Here is a 21,068-nt window from a genome sequence, read left to right as displayed (position 1 = left end):
GCTCTGTTTTTTTTTTTTTTTTTTATTCAGCACTGTTTATTGAGCACCTTTGACCCTTCGATCTCACTACTTCTATGCAGAAGGCACTCGACTCGCGGAATCGAGATGTTACAGTGGTTTTTTTTTTGTTGTGCAACCATCAGTCACCACCACCCGTCTCCGGACTTCTCCATCTTCCCAAACGGACACTCCGTCCCCATTGAACACACGCTCCCCTCCCCTGCCTCAGCCCCTGTCTATGAACTTGACTCCTCCAGGGACCTCCTATGAGTGGACTCAGACAGGATTTGCCCTTCGTGACTGGCTTATTTCACGTCAAATGTCCTCACGGTTCATCCACCTTGCAGCAGGTCCGCGTTCCCTTCCTTTTTAAGGCTGGGTAACGTGCCATTGTGTGCACGGACCACATTGTGCTCATCCATTCACCCACGGGTGGACTTGGTCTGATTCTTGGGAACAGCACTGCTATGCACCTGGGCGCGCACACGCCTGCAGGACTCCAGCAGCTGCTGCCTCTCTAGGCAAAGACAGAAACGATCGAGGCCCGGGGAGGTTTCGAGGAGCGTCCTGGAGCGCACCTGACTGCGCAGGCGCTCACAGCTGTCCTTGCTACGGAGGGTTTTATTGGGATTTTAAACAAAGCACACCCCTCTTTCTCTTTCTCACATGCATGCACAATACATTCACATACAACCAGGATCACACAGACACACGTACCCTCGTGCGTGCACACACGGATGTCTGCAGACAGTCACCGAGTTCACGGACACGTGCCCACACACAGGCTTCCCAGGTGCGTTAACCTTTCTGTCCATCCATCTTGTGCCTTTTAGGTCTAACAGCTCTCAGGGCCAGGGGACTGAGTGCATCTCGAGCCCAGTTGCTCAGCACAATCTCACACCTTATGCAGCGACTCGGCACGGACCCTGCCGTCGTCACAAGCAAACATGTTCATGCAAAAACTGCCTTGTAACCTATTAAATAACAGGTAGAATAAAATACTTTAATGTTCCAATTACACATCCCCCCGCCTGATCCCACAGCTGGTCTTCCCGGCCGGTGGGGGCCCCTGGTGGGTGGGGGCCCCTGGTCAGCACAGACCCACGAGTGTCTTCTTCACAGCAGTTCCTCTTCTGAGTCCCGGCTCGGCCCCATCGCCCCAACTGGACGGGCGCTTGTTTGAGAGGCTCAGCAGGAGCGGGGACAATCACTTACGGAAACCTGCCCGGCCGGGATGGCCAACGACGATGGACGGCAGACGCTCAGCCACTGGCTGGTCCACACCTGCCGGGCCGGGCCGGCCGTGAGCTTGGCGCCCAGCCGTGGGGCCTCCACTCCGCCCGCCCGGCAGCTAAGCGAGGCCTCCCCGGCTCCTCTGCCGCTGCCGCCGCCGCGGGGGCTGGGTGCCCTTGCCGGGAGGCCTCGGCAGGCCACCGTGCAGCCCGGCCCCGCTCTGGAGCAGCCGCACCATCTCGTGGTCCTTGTGGTCCAGCACGCGGGGCAGGAACAGTGAGGACTTCTGTGTGCGGCGCGTCTTGAAGCCCCTGCGGGGCCGGCCCTTGCCGTTGACCGACACATACCACAGTCTCTCGGCGCTGGGCTGGCGCCGGGCCCCCGGCCCGCTGGGCACCGTCCGGTAGAGCCGGGAGGCGTACGTGTTATAGCCCAGCTCGTGGATCCGCTCCACAAACTCGCACTCCGCGTTGTAGTTCTCCTGCGGGTTTGGGCAAGATGCCTGGGTCAGCGGCCCGGGACGGGGTCAGGGTCCCAGGGACAGCTTCTTCTTCTTCGCAATGCCTCCCTCCCCCGTCGGCTCCTGCCAAATCTGGCCGCTTAGCCTGCCCAGGCCCGCGCACGGTGGCCCTCCACACCTTTGCCGAGGCTGTGCCCTCCGCCCGGCGTGCCCTTCCTCCCACCTGTGTCTGGTGAACGTGGCCTTCGGGATCGGCTCAGGGCCTCTTCCTCGGCCAAGGTTTCCTGAGCACCTTGGGAGGAGGGGCTCTCCCTGTCTCCCCTCCTGGGCCCCAGCCTCCCACGGCCTCCACGGTACAAACCCTGGAGGGTGTCCCCAGCACAGGGCCAGCAGGGACAGGGCCTGCCCGACCCAGCCGCCCTAACTGTCTGCTGGCAGCATGGATGTGAGCAGGACTGACCCTCTGGACCGGGGAAGGGGAGGGCGCCCCAGAAGGAACAGCATGAATGAGAAAGAAGGAAGAGCACCTTGAGACGGGAAGGGAAGGGAGCAGAGCCAGGTTTCCCCTTCAAGGCTGAGCCTGGACCCCAGCCCTGGGCCTGGGCCTCAGAAAGCCGCGGGCTTGGCCTCTGTCCCTGCCCCACAGGTGGAAGGAGGGACGACATGCTTGGAGCGGAAGCCAGGAGCCCAGCGGGGTCACGCTCCTGCTCGCAGGGGCAGGTGCTGCTCTCAGGGCGGCGTGGAGGCGCTGCCCCAACAGCAGGGGTGGGAAGGAGGTTGACTTTGTCAGCGGGGTGCATGGACCCACGTCAGCGTGGGACAGGGTGGGGGTGTGGGGTGGGAGTCCCTGCCCTCTGGGAGGCAGGCATCTGGAGGGTCGGAGGGGAAAACTCGGGATTGAAGGAGCCATCACCAGTGTCCCCCAGGGCACCTTGCGGGGTCTCCCAGGTCGGGGGAAGGGGTGTGTGTGTGCCTCATGCTGCCTCAGTGGAGGCTTCCGTCCCACCTGCAGGCGGGTGGGCGTGCGAAGGGCCACCCCCCCCCCCCCACCAGGGCTTCCCTCCCTGAACTGTGCCAAGGGGCAGGGCTGGGGGTAGGCAAAGGTGGGCAGAAGGACCTGGCCTCTCCCCTGAGACTGGCCACTCAGCAGGAGCAAGAGAGCCTTGGGGTCTACCTCTGAGAGCAGGTGACCCGCAAGCCCATTCTCAGGGGCCACGGGCTGGTGGGGGCCAGAAGGACTTGGGAAGCAAGATGTTTAAGCATCAACGCCTCTTTCCCAATGGCTTGGAGATGGGGGGGAGGGGGTAGAGCGGTGTGGCTGAATCGGGGCGGGGGGGAGAGGGAGGGCACCTCTCCCCATAAGCCCAGCCCCGCTGTTCTTCCACCTACAAGTGGGGGCTCAGGGCTCAGAAGCTCAATGACAACCTCCACACTGTACAGCTGCGTGAGTGCAGCTGCATTGCAGAAAGACCCTCAGCAGGACCGGACAGTGTGACCTACGGCAAGTGCCTGTGCGTGAAGGGATGAATGCTAGATGGAGGGAGCGGGGAGGGGGGGCAGGCAGATGAATGGATGAATGGATAGGTTAAGTGGGTGGATGTGGACAGACGAATAGATGGGTAGATGGACAGAGGACTGGAAGAGGGGGCGAGGCTGGAGGCCAGTCGCCCCGTCCCAAGGTTGTGATGGTCCAGGTGGGAGGTGATGAGGGCCTGAGACATGAGGGCAGTGGCACAGGCAGGGGAGGAGAGGGGGATGGATGGAAGAGAGAGGTCAGGAGGTCTCGTCTAGGACTTGGAGGGGACTGGAGGCGGGGCTGAGAGAGAAAGGCATCCCCCATGACTCCCAGCCGATACTGGGCTTGAGAGGGTGGCTCGTAGGGGAGTTAGGGGAGCTGCGGTGTCCAGCTGGGGTGTGCTGCCCTCTGCCGGGGCCTCTGAGCCACCAGGGCTTCCGGGGAGACCTCTAACTCAGAGGGAGTCAGGGCTGGGATTGGGAGCTGTCGGGGCGCAGTGGCCGCTGAGCCAGGGACGTGGCTGAGCTGGCCTGGGGAGGTGACCGGCCGGCTGATGGCAACGACGAGGGGACCCGGACAGACAGGCAGGGCGGTGGGAACAGCACCGCGGGCTAGCTGGCGGCGCCTAGGATGGGGACACGCGGTGGCGGTCCCAGGGCGGCACCTGGCTGCCTCCCCCCAGGTTTCTGCAGGACGGCGAGACCTCTCCTGCCGGTGCTCTGCAAAGCCCCGCCCGCTTCCACTGGACCTCCCGGCTGTGCCCACGAGGCGACCCTCTCTTCCTCCTCTCCCAAAGCCGACGCCATGACACGTGCGGACAGAAGCCACAGTGGGCTCTGACCCACTGGGATCACTCAGGCCAGGCTTGGTTCGGCCCCCAAAGCCCCAGGGCCTGGGTTGCCCTCGAAAGAGACGGCAGTAGCCTTAGGGTTCCCCTCTCAGCTCAGTCTTCCCTGCCCCACTCCGTGGATGTCACCAGCGTGGACGGAGGCCCTCAGAGGTCAGACCTGCACCATCACTGCAGGCCAGCGAGACCTCCTCCCTGGCGTCCCCGCTCTGTAAGGTGCAGGTCTGAGTCCTTTCAAGAACAGAAAGTCAGTCCCACTCACCAGGGGCACCGTGCCCAAGGGCCCGGTTAGCCGCACTCCCTCAGGGAAAACGCAGCCGGGCCAGGGGCATGTCCTGTAAACCGCAGCTGCTGTGTGAGAAGGGCGGGGCACCACAGGACCTCCTCCCAGACACGCCTCTAGCCCGCGCCCGCTGGGCCAGAGCGTCCCGGCTTCTGCCTTTCCCTCGGCAGAACAGGGGCACATGTGCGATGAAATAACCGGCCTACAGGCGGGTTTTCCTGCCATCCTTCTGGACGGCGCTTTGCCTGACTGCGGAAGGGGCAGGAAGTGGTGGTGTGTTTCCCTTGCAAGCGCCGCCGATGGAGGGAGACAACTGCAGGGAGATGGCCCTGGGGCTGCGTCGCCTAGGTGACGTGTGGACGGAAAACCTCTCATTGCCCAAGAAGGTATGGGCCGAATTGCATGTAATGACTAGTTGGAGGGAGCAAATCTCCTAGTTCCATGTACTTTACTCCATGTACCCCCCGCCCCCGCCCTTGGGGAGGGCACGCCGAGGCCCAGAGTCCCAGGCGGTGGACAGACGGGGTCCCAGCAGGTGTGCCTGGGACATGGGTCCCGTCTCCCTTCCTCTGGGCTCCCTCCGAAGAGCTAGCAGCTCAGCCTTCCACCTTTGGGGAGAACTGGCCTCCACACCAGTGGACGGCAGCTCCCTCCGGACCCACCCCGCCCCCCCCCCCCGCCGGGGGTGATCGGACTCACCGATGCGTAGAGCCGTCCCCTCTTGTTCATGGCCAGGTACCGTCCGGAGAAGAGCCCCTTGATGGCCACGATGCCCACCTCCACCGCCGTGATCTCCAGGATGCCTGGGAGGAGTTGGGAAGGCTCAGCACTCCCACCGCCTCCCACGGAGCCCAGAGGTGAGGGGCGAGGGTCGCTAGCCTTGCCCGAAGCTGAAGCAGCCCCCCCAAGGAGGGTGACTTTGGAAGTTCAGGGGAGAGAAATGACTGGGCAGGAGGTGAAAGGGGAGCGCACCAGGGAAGAGGCTCCAAGGAGAAGAATTCAAACCTGGAGAGGGGACCTGGGGGGAGAACAAAAGCTACCATCGCTACACACTGACTCCAGGCCTCCAAGGCGGCGGAACAACCCTGCCAGCTGGTTCCCTAGGACTGCTGAGCCCGGTGACCTGCCCAAGACGCACACACGTGTCTGAGCCCGAATTCAAACTGGGGCTGCAGACGCAGCTCCCCTGCCTGGACCGCAGTGCCGTGAGGTCCCGAAGTGGGAAAGCGGGGGCCTTGGGTGAAGCTGGTTCATCATATAATCCCGACAGCACAGTAAGGGTGTCGCCTAAACCCGCTGGCCTTGGACCCGGCGGCAGTAACTGTCCCATGTGGTCAGAGGGACACCGAGGCCGGGTTAGACCCGGGAGCTGACAAAGGGACCCAGGCTGGCTCCCCACTGCCCACGGTGTGTAAGGAAGTTTAAATCTCTCCTGAGCGCTCTTCTGGACACAAGAGCGCTTTTCCTTGGGGGGAGGGGCAGCAAAGGCGGGGGAGGGGGTGGGGGGTACATTGTCCCGAACGGCTCCAAGGGGGCTGGGGTGCAGAGGGTACCCTCTCCAGGGGGCCCAGCTCCTGGCTCCGCGCCCGGCCCCCAGCAGGGATCCCAGAGCAGCCCTGGGCCGCCGGAGCCATGAGTGGGAGCGCTCCGCTGTGCAGGCTGCGCTGGGACCAGAGAAACGCACGCCTGGATGCCGGACAGGAGCGCTGCCCGCTTAGGTACCCCAAGAAGTTGGATGCTCTGAGACTCGGAAGGGGAGCCTGGGCTTAGCGAGAACTGGGGTGTCCCTGCGAGGCGAGCACGGCACCCCCGTGGCGGGGCCCTGCGCACAGGACAGGCGACGCGACAGTTGGTCTCCACCGCGCGGCTCCGGGGGCGAGGCGTCCCCCCGAAAACGCCCTCGCAGGGCTGCGGCTTTCCCGAGGAAGCAGCGGTTTTCCGCCGCCGCCCGAATCCACGGAACCGCTCCCTCCGCCCCCCACGCCCGGCAGGAGGCCGAGCGCGCGCGTCGCCTCGGAGGAGCCCGAGGCCTTGGCCACACTCCCACGCTCCCCACTGCGGCCCGACTAGGCCCCGGGCTGGGGTCTCAGGCTCCCCACCGGGCGGGCCGCGGCGAGTCCGTGGCTTTGCGCTCCTCGCGGGAGGGGCTCCGCACGGGCTCGGTCCCGGCGGCCCGAGGGGCCCAGCACGGCAGCCTCGCCCGCTGCGGCTCCAGCGCAGCCCGGGCCGCGGGTTCCGGCTGCGGTCCAGCGCCTCCAGACCCAGGCGGATGACCCTCGGGGCTCCTAACCCGGATCCCGAGGCCCCCACCCTGGCGGCCGCTCGGTGGTCAAGGATGGAGGCTCGAAGGCTGCAGGTTCCACCGGGGAAATGGTCCAGCAGGGGCGGCCCGGGAACCCGCTACCTGGGCGGCCGCGAGCCTCCCGTAGGGCGGAGGGGAGGATGCGCGCCCCGGGTTCGGCAGGAGGAGGAGAAGTCGTCAAAATCATACAGAGGACAGAAATGTCTTGTCCAGCGCATTTTCTCCGAAAAACTCAAAGAGCTCAAACTTGCCCGGGCCACCGAATTCAGCCAAGCGGGGAGCCCTGGGCCGCCCCCCGCGCGCCCCTCCGACCAGCGGGCGGGCCGGGCGACAGAGCTGGTCAGCGAACGGCAGCCGCCCTCGTCCTCGGAGGTCGCGAGCCCCACCCCACCCCCAGCGCCCCTCACGCCCTTCTTCCGGGCCCGGCGGCGGGGGTGGGGGTGGGGGGGCTCCGGCCGCGAGGAGCGGTCCCTTTCCGGCACCCTTCGAGCGCCGACCCTGCGGCGCGCCGCTCCTCCCCGGGGCCGGGCCGCGGCCCCGCGGGCCCGCCACTCACTGTAGGCGCTGTTCTCCAGGCTGCCGTTGACGCGGCCGCTCGGGTGCAGCTGGAGGTGGTACTTCGTGGCGCAGTAGAGCTTGCGGCGCCGGGGGGCCCCGCCGAGGTGCTCGTAGACGCCGCCGCGGCCGCCCGCATCGCGCCGCAGCCGCGCGCCGGGACCCGCCGGCCAGCTGGGCTCCAGCAGGCTGAGCAGCAGGAGCCAGATCAGGCCCATCGTGGCATCGCGCCCGCCCCGCGGCGGCGGCTGCAGGCGAGCGCGGCTCCCATGGAAGGGGCGGCGACGGAGCCGGGCTGGGCGCGCGGAGCCGGCTCCCGCGCCCGGCGCTGCGGACTCGGGCTCCGCAGCAAGGGGAGGGAGGGGAGAGGAGAAGCGGGAGGGGTGGTGAGAGAGGGGGGGGGGTCGTGGGGGAGAGGGAGAGAGAGAGGGAGAGAGAGAGGGAGAGAGGGAGGGAGGGAGGAGGGAGGGAGAGAGAATGAATCTCCTTTAATTTTCACCCAGGATCGGGTGAAATTTCCGTTGCTGCGCAAAACGCTGTAAGAAAAGACGGTTCGGCAACAAAAGGGCGACGTGGTCCCCCGGCGGAGGCGCGGGAGGGGCGGGAGACCGGGCGGGTGGGGAGCCCGGCGGGCGCGGGGTTCGGGCCAGCGCCGCCCGCGCACACTCGCCCCCGCGCACCGCCGTCGAGCCTCGGCTCCGCTTCGCCGCGCGCCCCGCGCCCCCGCTGCGCCCTCTGGGCTCTGAAAGGTCCCTCCCCCGCCCCCGCCCCCAGACCAATTATGCCTCCGAAAATTATAGACCGAGGCCTCGAGGCGGCCGCCCCAGGCCCTGTCACCCCCTCCCGTCCCCCATCAATCCCGGGCACAATGGGGACGCCGCCTATGACTGATGTCCGCGAAAACAACTTGCGGGGAAGTCGCGCTGACAAACGCCCATTAGAGGCGGCGCATAATGAGGGGGCCGCGGAGAACGGTGCGGGGGAGGGCGGGGGGCTGGGGCGCGCGTGGGGAACCCCGGGCTGGTGTCTGCGTCCGGGAGTCCCTGCTGGAGCCGCGGCGCTGTCTTAGGCGGCCCACGGGAGGCGGACCGGCGGAGAAATGCTTTATCCTGTCTCGCACCCCAACCGTCAGATCCGGAAGCGAAGGTTTTCACACGTGGGGTGGGGGTGGGGGTGGGGGGTCTCAGAGGGTCTGGTCCCAGTGACGGGCCAGAGAGGGGGCTGGGAAGGAGAGCGGAGAGCCAGAGAAAGGGGCAAGGAGGCAGAGAGCAAGAGAGACAGGCACAGAGAGAAAGACAGAGAGAACAGGAGAGAGTGACCGAGACCAAGAAGCAGAAATGGAGACTGAGACCAGGGCGTGATCCCCAGAGAAAAGCAGGGGAGGTGCAGTGGCCTCAGAGAAGGGAGAGGAGAGGAGAGAGGGGTGGCCAGAGGAGGGGGTATGGAAGCCCCTGCCTGGTGTGTCAGGGGCAGCAGGGTAGATGCCCCTGGATGGCCCTTAGACTGCGTGTGGGACTCTCGCCCCTTGGGACCCCAGTGAGGAGGGGCTGTGGATAGAGTGCTGGGCAAAGCCACACCTCACACCCTTCTCAGTTCCCCTGGCCTCTCCCCCCCCCCCACCCCCCCCCCCCACACAGCTCCCTGGCCTCTGTCCTCACTCAACCCCTTGGCCTCTGTCCCTCCATAGCGCCCTGGCCTCTGTCCCCCACAGTCCCCTGGCCTCTGTTCCCCCATAGGCCCTGGCCTCTGTCCCCCCACAGCCCCCTGGCCTCTGTCCCCCCACAGCCCCCTGGCCTCTGTCCCCCCATAATCCCCTGGTCTCTGTCCCCCCACAGCTCCCTGGCCTCTGTTCCCCCATAGGCCCTGGCCAGCGGACAGCAGATACTGACACAGAAGCTCAAGCAAGGGGCTTGTTCCATGGCAAGGGGGACGGGACAGGCAGGGATGGGGACAGACCCTGTGAGATCTCGTGGTCTAGCCACAGTCTTAGCTCCCGGTTCAGGGCTTCTGGAATGACCCATCTCATCCACCTGCATCAGGATTTGGGATCTTGGCCCTGCCCAAGGGAGGGGCAGGCATGCAGGGCAAGGGGACCCCCTGAGCTGCAGGAGCTGCCACACCCCACATTTCTCACAGTGTGGCCTCACACAATGTGCCCTCAGTGAGCCCACCCTGGATGGTCAGTGCCAAGGGCCCTGGGGGTGCCACCCGGTACCTCAGTTCCTGGGGAGGTTGTTCCAGGCCAGGCTCTGTCTGCCACCAGAAGAGTCTAAAGACCAGGCCACCGATCGCTAGAGCCCCAGACTCCAGGAGCCTGTTTTACTGGGGACAGAGGACAGCCCCTGGGGACAGAGCTGGCAGGGGACTTGCCCATCCACCCACAGAGCTGGCCTGAGCCTGGATTTCCTGTGAGAGCACCGAGGGACACGGTGAGGGCTGGGGGCGCCCTCCAGGCCATCAGCTCTGCTCTGCTCCGGAGTCAGGCAGGTACCTCCTGAGGCGGTGGCGGTGTCAAGAAGCGAGAAGAGAGGGAGAATGGGCCTGGGATCCAGAGAGAGAATCAATTTCAGAGGGTGAAGCAGGCAAGGCCTGCTGGGTCAGGGGGAGGGCAGGATTCCCGACCCCCTTTGCTGTATAGGCCTCAGCCTCCTCCCCTGGACTCCCCTCGGGAAGATGGGGAGGAGCCAGAAAAATTCTATGGAAGAAGCTCAGGGTTTGCAGCTTCGCTCCTCTTCACGCCGCCCCAGTGGCGCCCTGCCCGTTGTGGTCAGCCGTGTGGACCCCCGGAACTGGGAGAGGGGCTTCTGTGGAGCAGGGTGGCGGGAGGCCGGGAGGTCTGCTGCCTTGGTTCACTGTTGTGCCCACAGTTCCTGGGTGGCAGCCCCTCAGTGCCTACTCCCTGAATGAAGGGGAGAAGGAAGGAAGGAACAAAAGAACGAATGGCCCAGCAGCCACTTCCTTGCCGAGTGGACTTGGCCATGTAGCTCCTCTGAGATGCTGGTTCCTCGGGCATAAAATGCCTCAGAGACAGCGAGAGACTCCGTAGAAAGATCGGCACAGAGCAGGCCCGTCTCCAGGGGACCAGTTTCCCATGGAACCGTGACGCCTTTGAGAGAGGAACAGAGCACTAGTCACGGTTCTGCGGGGACAGTGGGCACCCACGGCTTGCGGTCCCTTCCAGTGTGACTTTGCCAAGACAGCCAAGCTCGCTGGACCGTGTTGGCTCCTCTGCTCTGGAGCACCCTGAGGTCAGAGGGTGCTGTCTGAGGCCCTGCAGCAACCCCATCCTGGGCTAGCATTGGGGGGCACTCGCCCACCTGCCTGCACCCCCAACCCACTGCCCATAGCCTCTCCCTCTGGCTCCAGGCTTTGCTCACCTTCCTCTTGATCTCAATCTCCCTGACCCCTGTCTTTCCTGGCCCAGGAAGCCCCCGGCACCCCCGAGGGCCTTGGCTGGGCTCCGGACATCACAGGGCTGAGGCGCAGCCAAGGGAGGGGCACCTGGTTTCGGGGCATCTTCCTGGCCGGGCATGGATCTCATTCACAAAGCCCTGCTGGGCTGGCTGGGCTGAGGCACCACGCAACCCGCCCCACGGCGACCTCCGCCCCTCCCCTCCAATGCGGAACCAGGTGGGGGGTGTAATGTGGTAATAGCGACCCTGCTAATTGCTTCCAAATGGTCACTGTAGCCATTTGACTAATTGGTCTCTTCCAGACCCCGGCCTGGACACCCCCAGGCCTGGCCCCAGCCCACCTCACCAGGATTCCCTAGATCTCTGCTCTGGGGGCCCCCACCCCCAAACCCCCTCCCAGCCTATCTGGTACTTGTGTGACATCCTGTGACCCCACCCTCGGGTTCAGACTTCAGCTCTCCAGAGCCTTCCCCTGGAAAGGGAGCCAAGGGAGGGGACGGAACAGAGCAGTGTCCTGTGACCGGGCCCCAGCCTGCCCACAGGGTGACTGCCAGATGGGGTGCTGGCTTCAGGCCCCAAACTCTGTCTAATTGTGCCCCCCAGAGCAGTGGGAGAGAGCCCCGGCCTCTAGCGCCACCTGGAGCCAGCCGGCCCTGAAACCCTGAGGCAGCCCTGCCTTTCGGATGAGAAACGAAGGCTCAGAGACCTGATGAGACTTGTCCAGGGCTCCCCAGCTGGGAGGTGAGGCAAGGCCGCGGGGACCTCCACCTGTCGGCTCACCTCTGCCACCTGATAACTTCATCCCCAACAGGCCGTGGATGGGCCCGGGCCGCGCAGCAGGCTTTTTTCTGTCTCTGCCTTTGCTTCTGGCGAAGTGAGAAGCCATGAGCACCAGGTGTGGGACTGGAAGCAGCATCTCCACACACAGCCGGCCTAGTTCTCTGCCTGTGGGTAGACCAGCTGGCTGCCCTCCCCAGCAAGGCCACCCACTCCCAAGGGCAGAGCCTAGTCCCAGCGCCGACAGGAGCCGACCGGTTAGGGGGGCACAGCTCTCTCTTAGGCTCCCAGATGGCACCAGTGAGGGGCTCCTTTAGTGCCCAATGTCTCAGGAACCCAGGGCTTGACCACTGCCTGTGCCCAAGGACAGTGAGGGCTGCTGGGTGCAGAGAGGAACAAGGACCCCCCTCCTTGATGTCAGCAGAACCTTGGGCTGCGTCCAGCTCCAGAATGGGGTCGCCGACCAGGAGCACCCCCGGATTAGGGCCTGGCAGTCCTGATGAGGACTATCGAAGTGAGCCCCAGCGGCGAGATCGCCCCCTGCCCCCAGCCTGCCTGGCCTTTGCACATGCTGCTCACTCCACCTGGGGCACAGGTTGCCCTTCCCTTCTAGAAACAGCTGCTGTTCCTGCAAGACCCTGTGCAGCACACCTGGACGCTCCCACCTCCTCACAGAGCGGGTCCCCCTCCCTTCCTGAGCCCCGGTCCAGCCAAGACAGTGAGGGGCCGAGCCAGGAAGCAGCTGGCAGGGTGCACGCTTGCTTCTGTTCATGAGAAGCGTTTCTCATCCCCCCACTTCAAGAGGCCAGAGAGACGCTCACCGCCCACGGCCCGAGCTGATGGCCCCCTCACCCACCCGGCAGGTCCCAGGGCTCGGGGCCTCCGTCTCTGTCACTGCCAGCTGCCAGGCCAACTGCCACTGTCGTCCTCAAACCTGCTGTGCACCCCCTCCCCTCCCCCCAGTTCTTTGCCTGTGCGGCACCCCCTCACCTTTGGGGTGAAGGCCACATCCCTCACTTGGACTTGGACTTGGTCTGGTTCCGGCTACCTCTCCGTCTCCGTCTCCGTCTCCTCCTCCCCCACCCAGGGCCTTGACCAGTCCGGGTCCTCCTGGAGCTCCGCTCACCTCAGGGTCTCTGTGCTGCTTGTCCCCACCCTGGCAGCACCCCCTCCCCTCCCCTGCGCCCATTTTGGGCTTGTTTAGATTCTTCTTGTTCTTGGTGATCCAGCTGAGAGAGTCCCTCCTGGAAGGGGGTGTCTCTGCATGCCATTCCCTCCGAGACTCCTTGGCGGGGGGAGGGGTCCCTCCATCCATCTCTGCTTTTCTCTGGTTTCTCAGTGCCCACTCCCGGAGCTTGGCCTGAGTCAATCATCATTCCTAGATCATGAAAGAGAGAGAGAGAGAGAGAGAGAGAGAGAGAGAGGGAAAGAGAGAGAGAGAGAGAGAGAGAGAGAAAGAGAGAGAGAGAGAAAGGAAGGAAGGAAGGTAGGTCCCCAGCATCCCTTGACCTGATAATGTTGGTCGTTTGAGTGAAAAAAGCGGAGAAACTGTAGGGTTGGTAGTGATGTCTGGGAGAGGAGGAGGCATGTAAGGGAGGAGAGGGAGGAGGACTGTTCTGCTCTGCCCTTCGTGTTGATTTCGCTCTTGTTTTGATTTTCACTGCCTGGGTATTGTGCTGGGGAGTCATTGGGGGGCCCTCCAGCTGGGACAGGTGTGAGGATCAGGACTCACATCTGCAGGTGAGAGGGAAGGAAGCGGGCAGGGGCAGCGGGTTCCTACCCTGCGCCCTGGTCACCGGCTCTTTCCTGCGAGCAGCTGGTGGGAGCCAGGTGGCTCGATCACATCAGGTGTGCGCCCTGGGGCTGGATTCAGACGCTACTCATCAACGAGACCTGTGAGCAGAGTCAGCGCGTCTCAGTGTCCCCTACAGGTGACCTCAGGTGGACAGCGCAGCTCAGACAAGTGCCTTTGCTCCCCAGCCCAGCCCAGCCCGGGAAGTAATGACCTCATGGGTAGGCCTTGGGCCCTAGACCCGCTCTCCCAGCTTACACTCAAAACACTGACTCAACAAGATGAAAGCAGGTCCAACTCTGGCTGCGAGACAGACTGACGGACTGAGGGACGGGCTTGAGTGGAGCTGCTCCGCTTGACTCAGAGGGGAAGTTGGGGCCCAGGAGCCGTGGCCTCTGGCTGTTTGAAGCCTGCACAATGGAGCTAATTGGCTTCAACAGTTTTCTCTCTTGAATTTTAAATCCTTTTAGCAGCAGATTATGTGGGACAATGGGCTGAGTTCAGGGGCCATCATTAGGCTAGGGAAGCGCTGCCTGGGTTATTGGGGTGCCCTGTGTCTCTCCTGGGGACATGCCGCAGATGGAAAGAGTGCCTCTGAGCCACGATGACAGCTGGGTTGGCGCCCACACTCCTGAGGTCCCTAGCTCGCTCCTTGCTCTTGCTCGGGGTGAAAAGAGGCACCCCAGCCCAGGTCCCACACCTCTGCCCTCTGCCCTCTGCCCTGCGGTCCCGGCCTCCAGGGCTCCTGTGGGGGGTGAGGGGGACGGGCGACGATAGCTGCTTCTCTTCCAGCTCCTGCCTTTGGTCCCTCTTGTCCCTGAAGCTTTTGATTTCACCTGCCTGTCCCCACCAGTGTACAAATCAGCAGCCATTGTCCCCCAAGGCACGCCTGCACGGCTCTTACCCCTTTCCGGCAGGCCCGCCCCATCGCTGCTCCAGGGTGCAGGAGCCAGGGCACTGGGTGGGGGGCTCTGGGCCCAATCAAACCAGGACTAGGAACGAACTCTGCCCAGAGTGCTAGGCCTCTCCCCACCCCACCCCCCACTATGAATGTGGGGCCTGCTGAAGAGTTTGGGGAGCATGGGTCCCCTAAAACAGAGCCCCTGATAAAAGGTAGAAGAGGGGCACCCCTCCCATGGCTGCTGTCCTTTCTGGGGGCTCTGCGGCCGCATTCGCCAAACTTGGATTGGCTCACCTGCATTGTGAATGCCGGGAGTGGCCTGAGCCTCTGACCGCCATCTCTGGCCTGGGATGTAGCCCATCGCTGGCCCTGGGGCGGGGGAAGGACGGGAAAGCCACAGAAGCCAGGGGAGACCCAGTTCCCGGGACCTGCCCCCCCGAGGGACCAGAGGTGCAAGGCTAGACACCGGGAAAGGAAGTGGCTTTCTCATCACGCACTCTCTGCAAAGGTGTCCTCAGAACCGGCTGTCATTCCTTCCCAACAGGGAGTGTGTGGAGAGCAAGTGAGTTTGTGTCTCTGCGTCTCCACTGGGATGACTCTGCAGGGGCCGCCTGTCCAGGTGGGCGCGGGAGTGTTTGTTCAAACGCCGGTGGCTCACCTGTGTGATTGAGAGCAGACAGACCACACCCGGAGGCCACTGCCCGCCCCCTGCCCACCTCCCCCAGAGGCCACTGAACCCACCTGGAGACCCCACTTCCTGCAGGGCCCTCTGAAGGGGTACGGTGAGAGCACTGAGGAGCCGCTGCCGTCTTCATGATGAGCACCCCAGGCTTCGGCTGCTTCCAATATCTGACTCGATTCTCCAGGCCGATCGGACGCCCACCTGCACGGGAATCGCTGTCTGAGACCACCTGTGAGATGAAAAGACAGCCAGCTCCTCCATTCACATGTTGTCCTTCACTCACCTGCTCCTTCAAATACTCACTCATTCATCCACCAGTGTCCTGAGTTCCAGCTTCGTGCCAGGCCGGGAGCTAAGGACACAGACGAACACATTGTTTTCTTGGGGGAGGCCGGGAGGGCAGGCAGCAACCATTACCGCCAGGGAGAAGGTGGGTGACAAAGGTGAGTGGCACCTGTAGGCTATCTGGGCACGGGCAGGGGGCACAAACTCTGCCTGGGTGGGGCCGGGGAGCAGTCCCCTGCCCCCCGATGCTGGCTTCCTTTGGACCCTCACTTAACCGCTCAGCAAGCATCGTGGGCTCCTCCTCTGCTCCAAGTCTCTCAAATTTTATCCCCCCAAACTGCCCCAGGTTTGGGCCAAACCTTCCCTTTCACGCACACTCTCCGCTGTATCACACCTGAGTTCTGTGCACAGACAAGGTGGAGACTATGTTCCATTTCACAGATGAGGACACTGAGGCCCAGAAAGGAAGCCCTGGGCTCAGGAGCGGATGAATCCAGCACCGAGAAAGAGCCAATGGGCACAGATGGTGGTGTGGTGAGGGCCTGGGGGGAGAGGGGCTGGGAAGAGGGGAGTAAAGGGGGGTGGAATTAGGGGGCATCTGTAATACTGTCAACAACAACAAAACAAGAGAGAGCCAGACAGTGCTAGTCCTCAGGTTGTGATTTGTAGCCAACAGGGGATGAACACACCCAGACACTGACAATAGGTGAAAATCTACTTATCAGATAGGACCGATATAGCGTTCCCTACACACAATGTGTCCTTCTAAGCATCTTCTAAGTATTAATTCATTTAATCCTCTTCACAGCCCTAGTGGGTATGGGCTATGAGTAGCCTAATTTCAAAGATTTCTAAAAAAACCAACAACCCACAAAGGCACAGAGAGGCCAAGCAACTGGCCTATAGGTGTTCAGCGGCCCAGGGGCAGAGCGGTGATTCAGGGGCAGGGCCGGGATTCAGGGGCAGGGCTCCAGCTCCGTAGTCTGCACTGAACCGCCGGCTCCTCCTCCCCTCCGGTGTCCACCCTGCAGCTTTAAGGAGACGATGAAGATGAAGTGCTCTGTGGGGAAAGCTCATGATAAAAAAAAAGAGTGAAAAGCAGCATTCAACATTGCACACATACTATCTTGTTTGCAAACAGGAGAAAAATATAGACGTATTTTATATTTTGAAAAACCTGCTCTGGGTCTGTTACCGGAGGCCAGGTCCTGGCAGGGGGCAGACACAAAACACCAGACACCAGAGTGACTAGCGTGGAGGAATGGGGTGGGAGGGGCCTCCCTCTGTTTCCTCTCCTGCCACTCGCCATTGTCTTCACAACAAAAATAACTCACGTGCCGGTGAATGGGTTTCTTTCAAGTGTCACCTTAGAATTCCATTTGGATTCTCCGGGCTCGCTCAGGTGCCTAGAATGAGAGGAAGGGGGTCCATCATCCGGGCTCAGGACAGAGGGACAGGAGTCCCACCTGCCTGCGCTGGGCTTTGAGGCTCAGAGGGCAGGGCCTGAAAGAAAAATGGCATTTCACTAGGCACACGGGAGCGTCCCAGGTAACCAGACCCCAGGTACGCCGCTCCGTGTGCGAGGCCAGACGCTCGGCGGCTCCGCAGGCTCCAGCTCTGCGGACATTTCTCCAACTCCAAACCTACCAGGCACTGGCTTTGTCGAGGGGTCGGGCCAGCAGCTGTGGTTCGAGGGGGGTGGGGGGCTGAGGCTCGGTCTCTATAGATTGGAAACCTGCAGACATTCTGCAGCCACTGGTGCTGTTGACATGGGTTTGCAGAGTTTGGGGCCACTTCTGTCACAGCGGAGGTGCATGGCGTGGGCTCGCTCACGGAAAGCTACTTGCTCCCACGGACGAGTGCCCACCTGCCATGTGGGTCTTGACACAGTGTGCTCAGTGCAGTCAGCCTCTGCCCTCAGACCAGCCCATTCTGTGACCTGACTGCTCTGTGCCTCAGTTTCTATATCTATAAAATGGACACATAGTAACACTATGTGTCATAGGGTTTTTGGGACGACAAACCCCTTAGTATGGCCCCACAGGTACTGAGTATGGGAACGATGTCATGAGCTATGACTCTTCACCCCTGACAGCAGCCCTGTGAGGGGCCTTCTGGTCCTCCTTTGCAGGTGAGAAGGGAAGTAAGAGGCCCAGGGTCGTGGGGCGGCGGCTTCATATTTGTTTGGGCCCGTTCCTGGATTAACACCGCCTCCCTCAAGAACCGTCATCCTTGGATCCCAGGTCCGGGGGGTGCGGCAGGCTCATCCCCGTGGGACTCGAAGCAGCTGAGAGTCCCACCAGACCCCGAGACAATGAAAAGAACAAAATAATTGATTTTTATTTTTTACTTAAATTTATTTCAAAGGAAACTTTACACCTTTATCAAGAATAGAGAGCAGCATCACTCGCCCTAATTACAATGTAACTTTAAAAATAAACTCAGCAAGGGCGTTCCAGTTAAGTGGCGGTGTATGTAAATGCAGTCCTCGCATCGCCCCACGACCACGTCAAAATTACGACGAAGCTACAGAACAGCCATTATTCAGAACCACCTGAAATCGAGCTGAATAGAAGTTCTACGATTAAGGATATCAAGAAGAAGCCGCATGGAGACTGGTAGGAGGGGCAGAAATGCAGAATTGGCTGGTCTCATACCCACTTGTGGCGGACAAAAATTGTGAAAAATGTCTCCCCTGTGAGGTCCCTCCTGAGGAGACACTGGAAACAGCTTGGGTGGGTGGGAACGTTGCATGGGGCGGGGTCTCAGGGTATCCCTAGGGTATCCCATGCTATTTGCATGAGCCAGGTTGATGGAGACTGAGATCCTGCTGGCTCTGTGGGGAGGAGGCTCAGAAGAGAAACAATGGCCTCTGACTGCACTTCTGTCTGGAGAAAGCTGTCCCTCCAGCCCTCAGCCTGGTGCCGCACAATTCAGTTCCCCTCCGTGTGTCCCTGGTGCCTTTCGAGCTGCTGCACCAGCGCTAGAACTCAGAAGGAGTGAATCTGAGGAAGTCGGTGCATGGGCCCTTTAAGAGGAACTGCCTGGAACTCCAGCAGCCTCCATCTCCCTCGGCCTCAATTCCTACTGGTTTTTATAGCCATAAGTTGTGGGGACTTTTCTTCCTGGCACTGGAACCCTGGAACCCAGGCCCAGGTCCCAAGCTGCTGTCCTCCCCGGGCCTGCCCTCCAGTCCTGGGAGATCAGGGCAGGTAGAGGACACTCCTCCTTCAGAGCATTCTGGACCCCCAACCATCCCCACTCCCATTCGTCTGGTTTTAAAGGGACACTGTAGTCTTTAAAATTCATTCATGTTCAAAGTCGGGAAAAGAAAAGGCTGTGGAAGGGCAGAGCAGGCACAGTGAGTGGCTGGGAGGACTTTGTGTAGGTACCTGAAATGATGACTAATAGCAGCCCTGTGACCACTTTCAAGGAGTTGGTGGCACTGGGACACCGTAACTGGAGGAGCTGATCCAGTCTGGGGGTGGGGGGGTGGGTAGGGTAGGGGGTGGAGGGACTGGGCAGGCAGGCGGCACCTGGAACTGTGTCCCCTCCCAACAGCTCAGCTCAGCAGCGTCCACTGCCTACATCCGACCCTCAGGTGTGGATCGACCTGTGGGGCTGCTCCTGGGCCTGCACCTGGGGCCTGGACTAGTGACGGCTGCTAGTAACTGTTGGTCATAGTGTCTGGGGCGGCTGTAACAAAGCTCCACAGACCGGGGACTTAAAACGACAGGAATTCATTCTCTCACAGTTCCAGAGGCTGATGTCTGAAATCAAGGTGTCAGAAGGCTCTGGGGGAGGAGCCCTCCTTGTCTCTCTCAGCATCTGGGGCTCCGGTGTTCCTTGGCTCATGGCCACATCCCTCCAGTCCCTGTCCCCATCATCACATGGCCTTCTGTCCCGTGTGGGTCTAGACCTCTATGATCTCTTTTCCTAAGGACACCAGTCGAAGGTGGGGAATTGGGGGGATGAAAGAAGGTGAAGGGATTAGCCAAAGAACATATGCATAACCATGGACTTAGACAACAGTGTGGTGATGGCCAAAGGATGGGGGGCCGGGGCAGGCTGGGTGGAAGGGGGGCAAAGGAAGGGAAATGGGGAGCATATGTAATAGTGTCAGTAGTTTAAATAAAGGACACCAGTCATCGGATTAGGGCCACCCTTCTCCAGCGTGACCTCATCTTAATTTGATTGCATCTGCAAAGACCCTATTTCTTTTTCTTTTAAAAAATATTTGTATTGATTTCAGAGAGGAATGGAGAGGGAGAGATAGAAATATCAATGGTGAGAGACAATCACTGATTGGCTGCCTTCTGCACGCCCCCTCCTGGGGGTCGAACCTGCAATCCGGGCATGTGCCCTGATTGGGGAATCAAACCGTGACCTCCTGATTCATAGGTCAATCAATGGTCAACCACTGAACCATTCTGGCCCTATTTCCAAGTAAGATCCCATTCACAGGTTCTGGGATTGGGGCTTAGAGACATCTTTTGGGGGGTACAGTTCCTACACTCTCACATGATGTCCACGGCGGCTAGTCCCAAGCAGTCCCCGGTGAGGGAGGCACACCATCATTGTCTCCGTCGTTCCCATTTTTCAGATGGAGAAATCGAGGCCTAGAGCCCTGCCGGTGCTCGCTAGTCCTGGCACCTGGACCACATGAGAAGGGACTGTGACCCCCTCCCCAGAGGGGACACACCCTGCGCCCTGGCAGCCCACGGCTGTCTGCTCCCATGACCCGGTGCTGCCTACCACATCACACGGCGCCCCATTTGCGCTGTGCATTCACGAAGGTGAACAGCACAGACTGGGTCCCAGCTCCGGGGAACCGTGTTCCTCCCAAACACCAAACACACAGCTGCCCACTCCCCGGTGCCTCCCTGTCAGGGGGCAGCCATGGGCGAGAGGAAAGGACACCCTAGCTGCCTGGCCTGGAGTGAGGCAAGCCCATTGCCCTCTCCCCGTTACGTTGTGGCACGGGAGGGGGGGGCAGGGGATGGGGGAGGTCTCTAGGAGCCCCACAGCCAGAGTTCCAGTTCCGTTCTGTGCTTGCTAGCTGCATGGCCCCGGGCGGTCCTGCCTACCAACTCGTGGCCTCCAACCAACCACACGTCAGCCCACAGCCCTCTGGACAGGCCGTCAAAACTATCATCATTGAAATAGCCCTGTGGGTCAAGGGTAAGGTGACCAGATTTTAACATTGGTAAATTGGGACACCATTGACCGGGGGGAGGGGTGGGGGTTCTTTTTTTTTTTTTAATATATTTTATTGATTTTTTTACAGAGAGGAAGAGAGAGGGATAGAGAGTTAGAAACATCGATGAGAGAGAAACATCGATCAGCTGCCTCTTACACACCCCCTACTGGGGATGTGCCCGCAACCAAGATATATGCCCTTGACCGGAATCGAACCTGGGACCCTTGAGTCCGAAGGCTGACGCTCTATCCACTGAGCCAAACCGGTTTCGGCCCCGGGGCGGGGGGGGGGGGGGGTTCTTGATTAAAAATTTGGTCTATATTGTAGTCGCTTTTGGTTTTTTTAATAAAAGGAAATTCACTTCTTAGATCATCGTTGAATTTGCATCCTCTTTTCTTACTCATTATGTTAAAAATCTAAAAAAAATAATTTAAAATTATATTATAAATTATTATATACATATTGCTTAAAAACACAGTAAGTAGGTACATAATTACATGAACATATTTTATTGTTAGTTTATAAATTAGATTGTTATAAAGTAACTATATTTTAAAAATTATTTTAATCCTATATTTCTTTCTAAATAATAACAATACTAACTTGTATTATTTTTCCTCTGAATTTGCCGTAACGTAAGTCGTAAGTGTCACTTTCAAGGCCGGTGCAAGACTTTTTGCCGCCACTATAAAATATAAATAATACGAGTACTGTCTGCTAAATTCAAGAAAATTTTTGTATTTATGAAATAAATAAATTACTTACCTAAATTATCTGAATAGCTGATTTGTAATGACATCACTTGTTTAACTAGCTTACTAG

The 21,068-nt window shown here is 60.6% G+C and overlaps 1 protein-coding gene across 1 annotated transcript; it reads right to left on the bottom strand.

The window, feature by feature from the left end:
* Positions 1 to 1,351: 1,351 nt before the first annotated feature.
* On the bottom strand, positions 1,352 to 7,414 carry FGF3 (fibroblast growth factor 3). The gene is made up of 3 exons (XM_008147008.3): positions 7,198 to 7,414; positions 5,039 to 5,142; positions 1,352 to 1,714 (listed from the first exon to the last, which is right to left on the bottom strand). The coding sequence occupies exons 1-3, from the start codon at positions 7,412 to 7,414 to the stop codon at positions 1,352 to 1,354; spliced, it is 684 nt and encodes a 227-aa protein (XP_008145230.3).
* Positions 7,415 to 21,068: the final 13,654 nt, after the last annotated feature.

The sequence above is a fragment of the Eptesicus fuscus genome, chromosome 13, assembly GCF_027574615.1.
Source record: "Eptesicus fuscus isolate TK198812 chromosome 13, DD_ASM_mEF_20220401, whole genome shotgun sequence".
In the NCBI taxonomy this organism is placed as follows: Eukaryota; Metazoa; Chordata; class Mammalia; order Chiroptera; family Vespertilionidae; genus Eptesicus; species Eptesicus fuscus.
Note: the sequence above shows the minus strand (reverse complement) of the source record. Positions and strands in the feature narration are given on the sequence as shown.